The sequence below is a fragment of the Podarcis liolepis genome (assembly GCF_965112155.1).
Source record: "Podarcis liolepis genome assembly, chromosome: 1".
Classification (NCBI taxonomy): domain Eukaryota; kingdom Metazoa; phylum Chordata; class Lepidosauria; order Squamata; family Lacertidae; genus Podarcis; species Podarcis liolepis.
The window spans coordinates 29,753,423-29,771,919 of NC_139554.1; the positions used below are offsets into that span (position 1 = coordinate 29,753,423).

An 18,497-nucleotide genomic window follows, 5' to 3' on the forward strand; every position below is an offset into this window, starting at 1 on the left:
AGGCCCCGTCAAAGGCTCAGGTCGTTAATTATTCGTCGGAGGCGATTCCGAAGGCTCGGCCGGAGGAAAATGAGACTTTATTAGCTTGGCCGAGCGGAAATGCCGACAGGAGGGTGGGGGCCTCATACACATATGAGATTAGTATGTACACTCTATGAAAGAAGGGAACAGAACAGAACACATTGAATAGTACTAGAAAGCAGCTTTGAAGTACTGGGTGGCTGCATAAAAAAAAAAATCCTTAGCAGATATTTAAAAGAAATTTACAGACACTTAAGTGCTTCTATAAACATACAGCTAGAAAATGTATTATAGGTTGCTTAAAGTATTAATTTGTTTGTGATCCTTTGAAAGAGGCCTTTTTATATCTGGCATGTATTTGACTCGAGTACAAAACCACTGGAAGCTTACAAATTGACAGGATTGTGTTAAATAGCTGAGAAACTGCAAGTCATCTTTCATTACATAGATAGGCCTAGTGGACGGAGGGAAACACTCAAGTTACCAGTAAAGCTGGCTTGTAGGTAATAGTCTTTAGCCTTTTCAAGCACTTGTCTACCTAACAGCCATATTAGTTAATGAATCAGCATCTTAGTAGAACTAGGTGCATGCATTGTTCAGAGGGCGTGGAGCAGGAGTGTAACTGCCATATATAATGCACAAAATCTCTTTGCTTTCAGGATTGCTATCCAATGAAGGCATGCACACGCTTTCATCATGGTGGCATAGCTATCCTGTTGTTGGTTCCCATAGGTTCTAGGTTTCCATAGCTGCAGTAATATGAGACTAGTTAGACGTGAGAGAAGGGCATATTGAGGGAATCTGACCATTTTTGCTTTTTACAATTTGCTTATCCCTGGGTCCAGTAGGAAACCCACAGGAATGGGGAATCATGTATTTCACAGTGCTCAACATCTGAAGTTAATTTCTCACCCAACCCAGTCCTGTTGTTCTTTTCCACATAGCAAAGCAGACTTTTTCAGTTTTTCATAGATGGTCATGTTTCAAATGTAAGTGTTGGTTTATCTGCATCTTGTTTAACACAACAAATACAGATATCCTTTTAAAGCACATCATTTTTTTTTAAGGAAAACTTGTAGTTGGTGTGGGTTTTCTAAGCAGAAAATTAAAACCTTTAAAAAAATGATCTATTCTGGGAGCAGCAGAAGGTAACGGTCTTCTCCCCCACTTCTTAGTTCTGTAACTAGTTATTATAATAAGTCTGTAAACATATTGGAGTCCCATGCTGCCTGTGATCACTGAAAAAAGAAGAGCAGAATTACAGGCCCTGGAGTGCTACAAACCCAGACATTTATAGTTTTACATTTTGTTAGGGACAGAGAACTTGTTTGGAGTCCTTTCAGTGGGTATATCTTTGTGGTTTCTAGGTTCAATGCCATTGGATATCTTCACTGTCCTGAGCACTTGGTGATATTCAGAGAGGAAAACATGCAATAGCACCAAGCAAAATGGGTTTAACGCCACTTTTCCTGTAATTTGTGGGTGGGGGACGGAGGTTGGAAAGTTAGTCCTCACCTATCCCATTGTTTTAATGCCCTTTTCATATGTTTTCAGGATTTTGTCCCTTTGTACCAGGATTTTGAAAACTTCTATACAAGGAACCTCTACATGCGCATTAGGGATAGCTGGAGCAGACCACTCTGCAGTGTACCGGGAACCAAAGTAGACATATTAGAGCGGGTTTCCCATGACTACAATTGGACATTCAAGTGAGTAAAAGGCTTTTGGAAAGCTCCTGCGGAACTAACCTTTAGAGCAGGGGGCGGAGAACCTGTGGCCCTCCAGATGTTGCTGAAATAAAAGTACAAGTAAGTCAGGGGTCCAAAACAGTTTCAGGGTCAAAGATTCTCCACCCCTGTTTTAGAAGATAATTAGTGAGGGTTTGTGAAATGGGTTGTGGAAGATGGACCGCAGCCTCTGTAGCAAGGATAAGAACTCCACTATTCCCTGTTGCTTAACTCGGTGCCAGACTTTCAAGATTGCCGTGCCACAGATCCCAGTTCACCTATACTTGGATCCTACAAAACAGCCCATGAGGGCTGACTGTTTTAAGGCCTGTATAGAAAAACCATATAGATTAGGGGGTGACCAACATTTGTGTTATGTCTTGTGCACGTTACATTACTTTTGCGTTTCACTTTGCCTTCAAGTGGGTTTGCCTCTAGTCCACTAAGATGAGCAGCATTGTAGTACTGAAGAGGAAGGCAGAAATGGATGCCATAGCCACATTGGTTGATTCCTGAGCTCTGGTCTGTTTGTGCCCAAGCTCATTTCTGCATTGCATGCCATGGGGTTTTGTGCTCAGTAGAGTCTTCAGTCTTATACATAAGTTTGTGAAAACTTATGCCAGAAACCCTTTGCTTTGGAAAAAGGGCAGTGTGTATCTCAGTCCCATCTTCTGTTCACTGGACCTTTTTGTAGGGTGTTCAGCTGTATCCCCCTTGGGCAAGACAAATACAATAGCAGCCAAAAGGAAAACCTACCATACTTTCTGTGTTTGAGATAAACTGAGTATGTCCAGATTTCCACTGACTTAATTGGAATTGAAATGAATTGGAAGTGGCATGGGATAGCATGTCAGCTATCTCTGGTCTTTAGTTTGGTTTATATATTTATATTATATATATATTTATATCCCACCTCTCCTCCAAGGAGCTCAAGTACATAGTCCCCGTCCCCCCCATGTTATCTTTACAGCAGTCCTGTGAGTTAGGTCAGACTGAGTGACGGTGACTGGCCCAAGGTCACCCACTGGCAAAGTGGGGATTTGAGTGGTGGTCTCCCAGGTCCTAGTGACCTTTCATAAAGTGAAGAAAATTGGCAGGACTGTTTAGAAGCATGCTCAGGAAATGGTAGCTAAAGAGTTCTGTGTTGGAACAGAGCTAATTGAGCAGAGTTAACACCCATTGTTATTGTCGGGTTCATAATTCAAGGGGGTATGGTTAACACACTTCTAGAAGAGAATAGCTTTAGTCCTCCTTGCAGTAGTTTACTGGCTTCCAGATGCCCTTCCTTTGTGTGCTGGAGGATATTGTGCTTGAAGAAATTGCTAGGATTTGAGGATAACAAGGGTAGGGGGTCTTTTGTGGGGTGGCGGTAGGGTAGAAGGCTTGAAATTGCCAGAGAAAAATAACAAACTATTTTGAAATGCCTCAGCACTCTGTTTTGATTCTTAAGAGAGCTTTCAAAGAACATCTGCTAATCCGCAATGTGACACTTTACATATTTTGTCTGAATAAAGCTAATTATGTTGGAAGATGCAGAAAAGCTTTAGTTTATGATCTTCAGCTATAACGAAAGAAGTCTTGCTGAGTTAAGCAAACTGAAACAGAGAAGCATTTGTATAAACCTGTTTGCCTTGCCTACTTCAACATAAGAAATCTGTAACAAGCTTTGGACACAGCCCTGTTAATACATTGTGACCAGTGAGGCTTTGATATTATTCCTGAAGGATATTATTCCCTTTGCATCATGTCACAAGTGGCTTTGAAGCTTTTGGAAACTTTAAAAAAGCAGTTTGCATTGTAGCAAAGAGTGACTGTTTTAGGTGGGCTGCCAGCTAGCTGAAAACTGCTTGGTGTGCACAGAGCCCTTTATTTCTAAAGGATTTTACTATATTGCAGCCTTCAACAGTACTAAGCATATGTACTTTTACATGTTGATGATCTCCATATCTTTTACATGCTATGTTTTTATAAATTTATATATAGGTACACAGGAAAAGTGATAAAAGACATAATTAACATGGGGTCCTACAACTACCTTGGGTTTGCAGAGAACACCGGAGTTCGCAAGGATGCTGTGGCTGACGTTCTTTCGCAGTATGGATGTGGGGTCTGCAGCACTAGGCAAGAGATGGGTAAGTTCAGACAAAGGACTAGTATCTGAGTACATTTAATAACTCAGACTCCACAAAATATTGTATGGCAGTTCCTAAGCTTTTGCCCTAATTTGTATGCATCCAGCTTCCATCATTAACACTAAAAATTAAACTTCTTCACATTAAAAGTGTTTCATTCACAGTGGATTTACCCATCTTGAACCCCTTTTCTATGTTTCTTCCAGGAAACCTAGACAAACATGAGGAGCTAGAAACATTATTGGCCAGATACCTTGGTGTGGAATCCGCTTTGTCGTACGGAATGGGATTTGCAACCAACTCGATGAATATTCCTGCTTTGGTTGGCAAGGTATGGATGTCTTTGGAGAGAGGACTGGCCTAGATCTGTCTTCACAGGTTTCTGATGTTAGCCTCTCACTTATTCAGTGTATACTTTGTGAAGGAGGGGGAAATTAAAATTCCTGTATGCCATGCACTTCTGTTCAGAAAATAGTTATCCCTTGTGGAAATGTTAAATGAATAATCAGGAGAGGAAAAACATGTCATAAGATGAATGAATGAATGCACCAAGGCTGCTTTCTTAGCCCCTCAAGCTGTATTGGGACAAGAAAATGTCAGTTAATTTGGAGGGCTGAGCACATTAGTCACATTGGCTTCACTAGAATACAAAATGATTATGTAAAATGCGTTGTTAGCTTGATCAGATAGAAACTATGTTTTTGAAAGCAGTCTGTTTGGAGAGAATTTGCTAGCCCAGTGCACATTTACACTTCTTGTTTTGAACTTCATCACATGGCACCCAACATTATATTTATCAAAAATAAATTTCTGTATTATTTTAAGTGGGTGAGCAGCACTTGGTTGAAATAAAGAGTGCAAGACATCCAGGTGAATAGCCTACATATGCTGTGTACAAGAATGTATTGCACCATTTATGCCATTGTGAACTTGTAAAGGATTTCTTAGGTTTTTAATTGCCGGTATCTTCCAAAGAGAAATGTTGTGTATACATAAGGGGAAGAGTTTAAATTCCTATTTGATTTAAATTGGTCTTCTTTGACTTCAAATTTTTTAATAAGTATACACATCATAATAAGAAATGTGTATCAGCAAAGCTATTATACCAGGTTGCCAATCTAACTGTTTAAATATCGTATTTATTTCTGTTTTACTGTCAGGCTGCAACCCAAAATAAGCAATTCCTTCTCCTTTATTGTAATGCTGCTTATCCATAGTCCCTTACCCATCTTCTTGTGTAATTGGAGCAATAGGAAGACTGCACAGCACAGTGAAGCAAGCAGAGAGCTGTTCCCCAGGTTCAGTGTATCAGAAAAGCTATAAATAGTAATGTGTGGTCTTGCAGCATCAGCTATTGATCCTATGCATTGTGGCCAATCAAGGAAAACTGCTTGGAGACCAGGGCAGGGTGTAAGGAGTTTCACCCAGCAAGAACCTTGCATGGTTATAGGTCAGTGGTTAACTGCAACTTTCTGTCTGGACCATTTATTTTCCTGTTTCCTTGTTCAGGGCTGTCTAATAGTGAGTGATGAGTTGAATCATGCATCTCTAATATTAGGAGCAAGACTTTCAGGAGCAACAATTCGAATCTTCAAGCACAATAGTGAGTATTTCCCAGGACGTTTATTAATTTGACCGGAAATTCCTATGTTGTGGGCTAAATGCAGACTTTGATTTTAACCCCCTGAAAAAGCTACCCAGAGAACATTCATTTATGGGCAGTATATAAATAAAACTATAGCAGCCCCAGGTGCATTTTAAAAAAACGTTCTTAACATTCAAAGCTACCACAGATGAGAAAGCATTCAAAAGCTCCTCCCTGAGTAGGTGTTACTGTGGTCTTCAGAGGAAGAGCGGTATAGTTATGTATTTTTTTGTTGTTAATTTTTCCTCTTCAAGCTTTCTCCATATCCTATTTACCGTATTTTTCGCTCTATAACACGCACCCGACCATAACACGCACGTAGTTTTTAGAGGAGGAAAATCCGTAGGCATGCCACCCGTAGGCATTCCCTCCATAACACGCACAGACATTTCCCCTTGCTTTTTAGGAGGAAAAAAGTGAGTGTTATGGTGCAAAAAATGCGGTACCTATTCAAATGCACTGTTTATCTTATGGACATAAGAAGATCCCTGCTGGATCAGACTAAAGACCTGTATAGTTATCAAGTCCAACATCCTGTTCTCACAGTTGTCAGATGGAAACCTTTCTGAAACCCCAAGCAGGACATGAGGGAAATAGCCTCACCTGCTGTTGTTCCACTTCTAATGGTATTCAGAGACACGATAGCTTTGATCCTGGAGGGGTGGCAAGTAGTCATCATGACTGATAACTATTGATAGCCTTATCCTCTTATGAATTTTGTGATTCCCCCTTTAAAGGCATCCCTGTTGATGCTGCTGTCACATCTTTGCAGATTCCATGGTTTTAACTATGTCCTGGGTGAAGACGTATTTCCTTTTGTTCTGTTCTGAATCTTTCTTCATTCAGTTTCACTTGATGATTTCTGATTCTAGAAGTATACAGTCGTACCTTGGATCTCAAATGCCTTGGCCCCCGAACAAATTGTCTCCCAAACAACTGATACCCGGAAGTGAGTGTTCCGGTTTTCAAACAATTTTTGGAAGCCGAATGTCTGACGTGGCTTCTGATTGGCTGCAGGACATTCCTGAAGCCAATCAGAAGCCGCGCCTTGGGTTTTGAACAGTTCTGGGAGTCGAACCGACTCCCGGAACGCATTCTGTTTGAGAACCAAGGTATGACTGTAGCTCTGTCATATCTCCCGGCTTAACATGATGTGCAGCTGAGTCCGTATGTTCCCAGTACTAATTGCTTCCGTATGTTCCCAGTACTAATTGCTCCCAGTACTAATTGGAGCGGGTGTTGTCAGGCAGAGTGAGTCTTCAAAGTGAAGAGTGATTCTTTAATAAGCAACAAAAACTAAAACATAATGTCACCCTCTGAATTACTGCTGTAGTAATGCTGTCTATAGCTGCTTCTGCTCCTAGTCCCTTTACAAAAGTAACAATGTTCTTTGGAATTGTGTTCTTTCTGTATAGATATGCAGAGCTTGGAGAAGCTGCTCAAAGATGCCATTGTGCATGGGCAGCCACGCACACGCCGACCATGGAAAAAAATTCTCATCATTGTCGAAGGCATTTTCAGGTACAAGCTTGGTCCTTCCAATCACCAGTGCATATTGCATCATTGTTATTGTCCATTTTGAGGCAATCTGTAATCCAAGCCAAATTGTTGGGTGCTTATTATTTGACTCTGGACAGCTGTAATCATGTCCAGCCATAATGATGCTCCAAGTTGCATTAGTGCTAATAAATCTAAACTGGAGATGTGATTTTTTTTTTGCCAGGTGTTTCTGTAATGGATTGTAATGGACATAGTTTCTGTTGTCTCACTTTGTCAGCCAAGGGTAAACTTGGTAATGACTGACTGAAGGGGGTATTCTGTGAAGAAAAGGATTGTAACGTGAATCTCTCCGGGTTTATCATTCTACATTTAATATTTCTGTCGCTTTTCCTCTCCTCACTGAGCAGAGCAATTTGCAAAATGCAAAACAAAAAAAGCTCACCACTTCATTAAACCAATTAAACACAATATTACAAAGACTATAAATTTGAAACGGTAATTGAAAGCAGTAGATACAGGACGCATAATGCCAGTGTGATGCTGTCAACTATCTTAAGCTCTGAAGCCTTTACTTCACCAAACCTTTATTAGGCATTAGTTCAGCTCTGAAGCATCAAAAACTTGTTAAGAAAGGGGTTATGTGTAGTTGCAGATGGATGTTTTGGGGAGCCTTGATGCAGTAAAGGGATTGATACCTTACGCAGCAGTCCTAACCCTGTCTACTCAGCAATAAGTCCTGTTAAATTCAGTGGAGCTTACTTCCAGGAAAGTGGGTTTAGGATAGCAGCCTTGCGCACTAACTTTTTCAGAGCAATGCCTGGAAAACTGCATCTATAGCAAGGGTCTCCAAGCTTTCCTTGCCTCGGGCCAGAGTCTCAAGCGATGATCGCGCGGCGGGCTGGAGGGCAGGGGAGCGCACACCCGTACGCGTGCACACACGCTATTTCTGGTGCACATCCGGGTCGGAGGAGGCCCATGCGCACAAGCTATTTCCGGTGCTCCTTCGACCTTGTAATTACTTGGAAAATATTAACCGGCCCCTTTTCTAGGGGATTTCAGCATCACTGGAAGATTCCAGAATTCACAACCATCTCTTGTTTTTCTTCACAGCATGGAGGGTTCCATAGTCCGGCTTCCTGAAGTAATTGCCCTTAAGAAAAAGTACAAATCATACTTGTACTTGGATGAAGCTCATAGTATAGGAGCATTGGGTCTCAATGGCCGGGGTATAGTGGACTATTTTGGACTTGACCCTGAGGATGTGGATATCATGATGGGAACATTCACCAAGGCTTTTGGAGCTGCTGGAGGATACATTGCAGGCAAGAAAGTAAGAACTCGTGTTGGGAAGAAATTTTGTGGCTTGTTAGTAAGGAATAGAAGCAGCAAACTCGGATGCTTAGAACATCAAGATCATCTCCATTTTAATTTTGAGTAAATTCCAGGATCCCAGGCATAAATATATAAAACATTTTGAAAAGCTCGATTAGTAGTACTATTATGTTTTTGCAGAACTTCTCAAATAAAATACATGGTCCAAACAAATGCCCATTTATTACTAAAGCTATCGAAGGTCAAAGCAGCAGCTAACCCTGAGCACTACGTGTGTCTTGCTTCTATTATTTATTTATTTATTCATACATACATACATACATACCCCACCCATCTGGCTGGGTTTCCCCAGCCACTCTGGGTGGCTTACAGTATATATAGAAGACAGAGATTACCCAACACTTAAAATAACACCAGTACTCACTCGCTGAGGTTTATTTGATTGCCCTTCCTTATGAACCTCCCACCCCTTCTGCAAGTGTCATAGCAGGTTGGCCACTCACCCACCACAAAACTCAGCCTGTTGGACTCTCCATCCTCCCATGTATATATTTGCCGTGCTCAGTTTCCTAATTTTATCCAGAATCAATACGCCATTTGATGACGAGAGAGTAATCATTTATGTGCTGCTAGGCTTTTGCTTATCAGTTGTTATCATTAGGACAGCATCTCCCTGACACTCATTTTCAAAACAACATCATGGAAATACAGTGGTACCTCTGGATGCGAACGGGATCTGTTCCCGAGCCCCGTTCACATCCTGAAGTGAACGCAATCTGTGCTTGCACGGGTCGCGATTTGCTGCTTCTGCGTATGCGCGTGACATCATTTTGAGCGTCTGCCCATGTGCGAGCGGTGAAACCCAGAAGTAATGCATTCCTTTACTTCCGGGTCGCCATGGAGCGTAACCTGAAAATGCTCAACCCGAAGCTACTTCAACCCAAGGTATGACTGTACAGCTTCCTCCTAATGACAGCATTTATCTCCCTAGCAAAAATGGTTGATCATCCTCCTTATCTTTAAGGAGATGCATGTGCATCACCAACCTACGAAGAAAGATGAAGGCGCAACTATATATACCGGCCTTCACTTCATATCTTTCAAATAATTAGTCAGCAAAGCAGTGTAAATATCAGCACTGCATACTTGCCCCATCAAAGACTGCTCCCTCAGTGGCAAGGATAATTTCTGATAACCTGCTGTATTCACTTTGTCAGGAGCTGATCGATTACCTTCGTGTCCATTCACACAGTGCAGTATATGCCACTTCGCTTTCCCCCCCTGTTATTGAGCAAATCATCGCAACAGTGAAGTGCATTATGGGTGAAGATGGAACAACACTTGGTGAGTTTCAGGCACTGTAATTCTCATGAGGTGTTAGATTAAACAACTGCTCCTCCAAGTCCGCAAAGCAACTTGGATTCTTTGCAGGTGTTGCTCTTGCCCACAAGGTGGCAGTATGCATTGAAGGACTACCTATTCAGCACCATCCCTCATTTTCTGTGGAGGACTGTTTTGTGAAATTAGCCTTTTCTTTATGTTGTTGGTAGTTGAATGAACTTTTCATCATTGCTGCTGGTCAGGTTGAGATTTGTATTGGTTAATGGTTTTCATTTACTAAGGCAAAAGCTATCGCTGTGCAAAATCCTTGTTTGAGAGATGCGTAAATCTAAGACCATAAGAGGATCCGGTTAGAGCAGACTGAAGACCCATCTAGTTCAGCATCCTGTTCTCACAGTGGCCCCCACATGCTTATGGGAAGCCCATAAAAAGCACCCAAGCACAAGAGTGCTCTACCTCCAGCCATTGGTATTCAGAAGCTTACAGCCTCCAACCACAAAGGCAGATCACAACCATCATGGCTAGTAGTCATTGATAGCCTTAGCTTTTAGGAATGAATGTGTCTAATCTGTTTTTAAAGCCATCTAAGTTGGTGGCCATCCCTGCCTCCTGTGGGAGTGAGATCCTTGGTTGAACTGCACTATGTGAAGAAGTACTTTCCTTCAGTACTTTGTCCTGAACCCTCCAAAAATCAACTTCAAGGGATCTCCATGAGTTCTAGTGTTATGAAAGAGGGAGAACAACTACTCTCTATCTGCTCTCTCTGTGCCATGCATAATTTAACAAATTTATAATTTTACAAATTTCTACCATGTCACCTATTTACTTGCCTTTTCTCTAAACTTAAAAGTCCCAGATGCTGCAACCTTTCCTCATAGGGCAGTTGGTCTTTCCCCTATCTACTGCTACCCCAAAAGTCTCATTCATGGTAGCCCATTGTGGATTTTCTCTGGAAGGTGTATTCCCACAAAGCTTCACAGCTACTAATATGATAACTAGGGCACTAGCTTTGTAGTTCAGATCTAGTGATGTAGCTGCTGGTGAGATCCCATTATAGCTTTAGAACTGTAAGTTCCAAATGGCTATTGGCTCCAGGTTTTCGCTTCCCTGGAAAACTTAAAAGTGAATAATTGAATAAGGTAAGCTCAGGTGGATTCATCTTTTTTTACTCTAATGTAGGAATCCGAATTTGTTCAGTATGAACTAACTTTTTAACTGTTTTATAGTAATATTTGGAAAGAACTGGAAGATTTTAGAATTTGAATGTTGACGTCCCTAAGCAAAGTTAACAATTTTAAGTGTCTCCTAAGTTAGCTGGGCTTTCAAGCAACAGCTTGCGGCAACTTCAGCACTTCATAGCCTTTGCACAAAGGCTGTTAACCCATTTGCTACTCATATGGAGAGTCTCAAATGTCTTAGATTGGCAAGGACAACAACATCAACTTTGCATACTTTTGGTTAGTATATAGTCATACTGGTACAATTTTTTGTAACTAGTTCTTTAGCAACCTAAAACACAAAGGGGACAAGTCCCTGGTTTTGATTTGCAGCCATTAATGACTTGCTTCTAGATTCTGTGAGATTGCCATTTCTCTTATGTCTTACCAATCTTGTGCTTTGGCCAAGAGCAGATTCTTGATGCTGTCTTCCATGCATTAAATACCAATGAAGGTACAGAAGCAATTTCCCAGATCTGGAACTATTGCCAACAGTATAGCAATCCTTAAATCAAGAATCTGCAGAAGGGGTTCACTGATACTAGCTGTATACAGTGAGCTGGGTGTTGACTTGCCTTCTGGAAATGGAAAGGCTCTAGATCCAACAGAGGCTCCCATCGGAGAAGTGGGGGGAAGGAAGATTATTTTTGCCAGTTCAGTTTGCAGATCCCAGCACTACCTCCCACCCTGATCCAGAAGGTTTTTGACCCCCTGGAACAGTTTTCAAGGGGTAATCTGCAAAAAATACCTCCCAGCCTCATCATCCAAAGGATGGAGTCCACCGATGGGTAGTCTGGATCTAACTTTTCATATTTTATTCTCTATTACTGAATGTGCAGAGCAAGTAAAACACACATACTGCTTTGTTTATAAAGTTGTGTGGTTATAGAATTACCTATCCTGCAAAAACAAAAATCTCCTGATGTATCTCAGTTCTGATTACTTACAATTTATTGCTGTGATACAATGTAAATTCTCATTGTAACTGCGTTGTTTATTTAGGGTTGTCAAGAGTTGGTTACAAAGGGGTTACTTGAAAGTACTTGAGTTTGTGGACTCTTCATGGATGTAGAAGAATTGGACTAAGTAGCTGAAGTTCATTTCAGGTTACATATGCTAGGATTCAGAACTCATTTTACTCTAGAAAATATATCTGAGCAAAGGTCTTAGTGTCACTTCAGATCTGGAAGGAGGGTGGGAATAAGTAGAAAAAATGACTATGCTTACAAAGTAAAATGGGGATCAACAGCCAGAGCAGAAAATACTTTTCATGTTTTCGTTGTATTCAGATGAATAGTAAACAACTTTAGCATCACCTTCACAAATTGTATGAGGGCTTAGTAGCTCTCAAAACTTGGGGACATGTATTTGTAGATTCTATGGTACATTGGCTATTGTTAAATATTTGCAATCATTCCAGAGAGCCTTCCTTGGCCAAACAGGATGTTAACAGCAGGCACCTTGGATAGAATACACATGCCACAGAAAACAGCATGGCCATTTCCGAAACAGGACAAGAGGCTAATGAAGACTGAATAGACTTAATTAGGTGACAGCACGTGAACATGCAATCTGGAATAGGACAGAAGCTTCCCTTCTTTTATTTCCTATTGTTCGTTCAAACAAATCTTTCAGTGCTGGCATTGTTTCTGTCTGGTACTCATAATGGTCATCCCCAGGGTGCTGTCTGAAGTACTCCATGTTAATTTAAAAATATAACTTGTGGCAGTATTTGTTTCTGTGTTTTGCAATTGAATGTGACTTGGTTCTAAGAAGCCAGCCTAGTTTAGCAGCTCTAGACAGGCAAAGAGTGTGCTATTAAAAATCTGTTCCTACTACCTTCTCGGCAGGGGTGTCTGTTAACTCTGTGGTTCTTAAAAATTAAAAAATTGTCCAGTAGCACCTTAGAGACTAAGTTAGTTTGTTCTGGGTATAAGTTTTTTAATTTATTTCAACTGTGTCAGACCAACACTGCTGCCTGTGTCTAGTTCTTAGTAACTGCGTAGGTCCTTACCTTCAAAGTTTATAGGTGCTTCATTACTATTTTTTGCATGTTAGTAGTTTTGCATTTGAGTCTCTCAAATATGTGATGTGTAGTTTCCTTAAAAACAGGCTGCTAACTACAATCCAAGAAGAGGAAAAGGTCTCTCCCCCCCCCCATATACTTGATTATACAAATGGGAAGGGATTTATTGCTCTTTCTAAAAGTCAGTTTTGGGACAAGTGTCTGCACCTGAGACTGGGGGGAGGGGCGGGGTGGAGAGTCAGAAATCTATTGCTCCAAACACTTTGGATTAATAAAACATTTAGAAGCATTTTTTCCCCCACAGAGGTTGATAATTTACTGGATGAATGTAAATAATCTACCTACTCTTGTAAAAAAAAAAAATTTTAAAAAATAAGGAATTAGTAATAAGTAGCCCATAGCAAAGCACTACGTAGTTTAACTGTTCAACAATCAATTAGTTTGGAGCTCCATGATGCTGTACTGCACATCAACTTACCTGGAGGAGCTGCTGTTGCCCATATTAAACTCACAATCACTGAAGTACATAAGAACCTCTATTTTATCCATGGAGGCATTGAAAAAATGGGGGAGTGGGGAAATCCTATCTTTTTACCTTAAGAGACTTGCTGTAGATGCTTCATCTTTTTGGTTTCCCTTTACTGAACTTATCCAGCTCAATACAGTATGCGATTTGATGTATGGCAACAAGAATTGCCCACAGTATTCCAAGCATGGTTGCATTGTAGATTAGTAGACAGACATTATAATATTGGCAGATTTTGTTTTTATGTCTATCAATCCCCAGAATGGAGCTTTCCTTTTCTTACAGCAACTGCTTTCTGAAAAGGTTAGAATCTTTGGGGCCTTTCAGCTGTAAACAAACAAACACGGACAGAGAAGGGGGAACATAAGAAGAACTGTATAAAGTTAGGCATAGTGTGAAGAAAGCATCATAAAACTAGAATCCAGTGAAGTTGAATGGTGGGAGATTCAGGACAGGCAAAAAGAAATACTTCTCTCACAGCGTATACTGAAACTATGCAGTTTACCACCACAAGATGCGAGGATGGCTGCCATTAGGTGCTTTTTGGACAAATTCATGGATAATAAGGCTTTCATAGAATGGTAAGAGTTAGAAGGGACCACAAGGGTCATCTAGCCTAATCCCTTGCAGTGCATGAATGTTTTGCCCAACATGGGGCTCGAACCCACAACGCTGAGATTAAGAGTCTCATCCTCTACGGCTACCAAGGTGGCTGTGATAACGTAGCTACTTCCTCCAGGATCTGAGGCAGCTTGCTTCTAACTACCAGTTGCTGGAGATTCTGAGCAGAAGAGTGCTATTGTGCTTGTGTTCAGCTTGTGTGCTTTCTAGCTGGCCACTGTGGCAAACAAAATGCTGGACTTAATGTACATACGGTCTGATCCTGCAAGACTCTTGTGTTCTTGCATTGTTCTAATGGATTACCAATTCTCTATCATCATATGAGGTCACAAGTTGCACACAGATGCCCCAGGAAGACTTTTATGTTGAAATCTGTTCTATGAACAATGCTGCCTTCTTTGGGATTTTATTGGTCAGCCCAGCCCACGTACGGACTGGTAGCAGCTCCAAGCTTTCTGTTCAATATTCATTTTTAAACAGAGATGCTAGGAATTGAATTAGGACTTTCTGAATGCAAAGCATGCTCTCTGTGCCCGATACGTAGCTCTTGTTTTGTCTTAAATGGTAGTTCCCACCTAGAAACACCTTAGGAAACTGCATCTGCTTTGTCATTACTGCAGTTCTCTTTTGGTTGCTATGTAAATGGCTAAAATTGCAATTCACAATCTAGAAACTTGCTCAACTTGATGAAATGCTTCCATTTTTTATGGTATAAATGGTATACAAGTAAAATGTGCCATGTAGCCCACAAAGCAGATTTGACACTGACCTTCATGTCCCTTGCTTATATACTGACTTTTTAAAAATGCTTTTTTCCTTGAAGGTTAGGACATTTATGAGCTAAGAGTGGGAGTGTCCTCTGGTGACTTAAAATTTATTTTTAAAGAACACTTTATTTAAATTGAGGTTGAAAATGTTCAGTTGTCACATTAGCATCTCTCATTTGAATTTCCTTCAATAAGTGACTTGTTAATGAGGTGTTAAATTATCACCTTGGGAACCCAGGGACCAGTCAAAACTAATTTGGGCAGAGCAAAACTTTTGTTGTTGTTGCTGACCTCAAGAATCCCAAGCTGTGCCAAGGAGCTGTTGGGAAAACAAATACTTTGGGGGTCATAAAGAGTTTCCTGCTTCTCCTCAGGGGTCTGACAGCTTTAAACATCACTTACTGGGTTTGTGCTTCTGGCAGGGGGTCTTTTAAATCTAACAAACCGCTCCTCCCCTTGCATTCTCAGAAGGCCCTAGGAGTAGGCTCCAGGAAAACTGTTAATCTGGCATGAGTTGAATCTTTGGCCCATTTAGAAGAATGTTAATAGATGAGCATATTGTACTCTTTATTGTAATATTTACCAGAACAGCATGTTGAATGTATTTGTAGTTTTGAGTCATGCACCTCTTTCATTTTTTACTCAGGCCAAGTGCCTAAAGAAACTACAGTGGTACCCGACAAGACGAACGCCTCGCGAGACGAAAAACTCGCAAAACGAAAGGTTTTTTCGTTTTCGAGTTGCCTCGCAAGACGAATTTCCCTATGGGCTTGCTTCGCAAAACGAAGCTTGCCCCGGGGACAGCGGGTCTTCTCTTTTGAAGCAAGGGGCTGCGGGGAGATAGCGATCTCCCCGCAGCCCCTTGCTGTAAAAGACGTCCGGGGGAAGCGAAGCGCTTCGCTTCCCGCTTCCCCCGGACCTCTTCTGAAGCAAGGGGCTGGGGGGAGATAGCGATCTCCCTGCAGCCCCTTGCTGCAAAAGACGGGGGAAGCGGGGAAGCGAAGCGCTTCGCTTCCCGCTTCCCCCGGACCTCTTCTGAAGCAAGGGGCTGGGGGGAGATAGCGATCTCCCTGCAGCCCCTTGCTGCAAAAGACGTCGGGGGAAGCGGGGAAGCGAAGCGCTTCGCTTCCCGCTTCCCCCGACCTCTTCTGAAGCAAGGGGCTGGGGGGAGATAGCGATCTCCCTGCAGCCCCTTGCTGCAAAAGACGTCCCGGGGAGGTTTTAAAATGCTGGGGGTCGGGAGCGCTTCGCTCCCGACCCCCAGCATTTTAAAACGCTGTTCCGAAGGGGGGGCGGGGACAGCTGCCCCAGCCGCCCCACTTCGGAAAGCTGTTCCGAAGTGGGGAGGGGGGGCGGGGACAGCTGCCCCAGCCGCCCCACTTCGGAAAGCTGTTCCGAAGTGGGGCGGGGGGGGCGGGGACAGCTGCCCCAGCCGCCCCACTTCGGAAAGCTGTTCCGAAGTGGGGCGGGGGGGGCGGGGACAGCTGCCCCAGCCGCCCCACTTCGGAAAGCTGTTCCGAAGTGGGGAGGGGGGGCGGGGACAGCTGCCCCAGCCGCCCCACTTCGGAAAGCTGTTCCGAAGTGGGGCGGGGGGGCGGGGACAGCTGCCCCAGCCGCCCCACTTCGGAAAGCTGTTCCGAAGTGGGGCGGGGGGCGGGGACACCTGCCCCAGCCGCCCCACTTCGGAAAGCTGTTCCGAAGTGGGGCGGGGGGGCGGGGACACCTGCCCCAGCCGCCCCACTTCGGAAAGCTGTTCCGAAGTGGGGCGGGGGGGCGGGGACAGCTGCCCCAGCCGCCCCACTTCGGAAAGCTGTTCCGAAGTGGGGCGGGGGGGCGGGGACAGCTGCCCCAGCCGCCCCACTTCGGAAAGCTGTTCCGAAGTGGGGCGGGGGGGCGGGGACAGCTGCCCCAGCCGCCCCACTTCGGAAAGCTGTTCCGAAGTGGGGCGGGGGGGCGGGGACAGCTGCCCCAGCCGCCCCACTTCGGAAAGCTGTTCCGAAGTGGGGCGGGGGGGCGGGGACAGCTGCCCCAGCCGCCCCACTTCGGAAAGCTGTTCCGAAGTGGGGAGGGGGGGCGGGGACAGCTGCCCCAGCCGCCCCACTTCGGAAAGCTGTTCCGAAGTGGGGAGGGGGGGCGGGGACACCTGCCCCAGCCACCCCACTTCGGAAAGCTGTTCCGAAGTGGGGCGGGGGGCGGGGACACCTGCCCCAGCCGCCCCACTTCGGAAAGCTGTTCCGAAGTGGGGCGGGGGGCGGGGACACCTGCCCCAGCCGCCCCACTTCGGAAAGCTGTTCCGAAGTGGGGAGGGGGGGCGGGGACAGCTGCCCCAGCCGCCCCACTTCGGAAAGCTGTTCCGAAGTGGGGCGGGGGGGGCGGGGACAGCTGCCCCAGCCGCCCCACTTTGGAAAGCTGTTCCGAAGTGGGGCGGGGGGGCGGGGACACCTGCCCCAGCCGCCCCACTTTGGAAAGCTGTTCCGAAGTGGGGCGGGGGGGGCGGGGACACCTGCCCCAGCCGCCCCACTTTGGAAAGCTGTTCCGAAGTGGGGCGGGGGGGGCGGGGACAGCTGCCCCAGCCGCCCCACTTCGGAAAGCTGTTCCGAAGTGGGGAGGGGGGGCGGGGACAGCTGCCCCAGCCGCCCCACTTCGGAAAGCTGTTCCGAAGTGGGGAGGGGGGGCGGGGACACCTTCTGAAGGCGGGCAGGGGGCGAAAGTCTTTGTCCCCCTTGCCTGCCTTCCCAGGGGCTTTTAAATCGCCCCGGACAGCGGAGAAGTCCTCCGCTGTCCGGGGCGATTTTAAAATGCCGCCCGCCAGCATTTTAAGATCGCCCCGGACAGCGGAGAAGTCCTCCGCTGTCCCAGGGTTTTTTAAAATGCTGGGGGTGGGAAGAAAAGCCCTTGTCCCCCCCCCCCCAGCCTTCAGACGAGGTCCGGGGACAGACTGTCCCCGGACCTGATCTGAAGTCGGTTTCCCTAGGAACGCATTAATTGATTTTCAATGCATTCCTATGGGAAACCGTGCATCGCAAGACGAAAAAACCGCAAGACGAAGAGACTTGCGGAACGAATTAATTTCGTCTTGCGAGGCACCACTGTATTTGAATTGTTCCCCTTGCCCCTTGGTTGGAATAAGTTTTTCCTGTGCAGTATTAGACAGGAAGAATAGTGTTTGAACTAGAGTCATTGCGGTTCTGTTCCCCAGTGTTCTGCTCACTGGATATCCACTTAAACCAAGGTGAAAATTAGAAGTACTGTTCATTCTTTGCTTTCACTTATTTAAATGTGGATCTATTATGAATATCAGTCTTTTTTCAAACCAGTTACTTTGCATCAGAGCTTTCCAAACTGTGTGTTGTGACACATTAGTGTGTCACGCAAATGCTCCCTGCTCTATTCCCGGGGCTGGAAAGGGGTTAGTTTAACTTCCAGTTTGCTAGTAAAACTGAATTATGTGTCACGAAATGATGCATGGCCAAAAAGTGTGTCACCAACATGAAATGTTGGGAAAGCTCTGCTTTACATGTTGATTAGGCTGAATCTCTTTTTGCTCGAGGCTAGAGCTCTCTGATTATGCTTTTTTCTGGCTATTCTTTTTTCCTGATGATCTGAAACATTACCACGATGCCTTTTTTTCATCTAACTCAT

At 44.2% G+C, this 18,497-nt stretch overlaps 1 protein-coding gene across 3 annotated transcripts in view; it reads left to right on the forward strand.

Moving 5' to 3' along the window:
- Positions 1–18,497, forward strand: part of SPTLC2 (serine palmitoyltransferase long chain base subunit 2) — a 68,281-nt gene that overhangs the window by 25,723 nt on the left and 24,061 nt on the right. For all 3 annotated transcript variants that reach the window (XM_083502353.1, XM_083502352.1, XM_083502354.1), the window contains exons 3-9: positions 1,576–1,730; positions 3,732–3,880; positions 4,087–4,211; positions 5,390–5,483; positions 6,941–7,046; positions 8,136–8,355; positions 9,575–9,701. In XM_083502353.1, the coding sequence (XP_083358479.1) occupies positions 1,576–1,730; positions 3,732–3,880; positions 4,087–4,211; positions 5,390–5,483; positions 6,941–7,046; positions 8,136–8,355; positions 9,575–9,701 (976 nt within the window). The remainder of the gene's footprint in view (positions 1–1,575; positions 1,731–3,731; positions 3,881–4,086; positions 4,212–5,389; positions 5,484–6,940; positions 7,047–8,135; positions 8,356–9,574; positions 9,702–18,497) is intronic.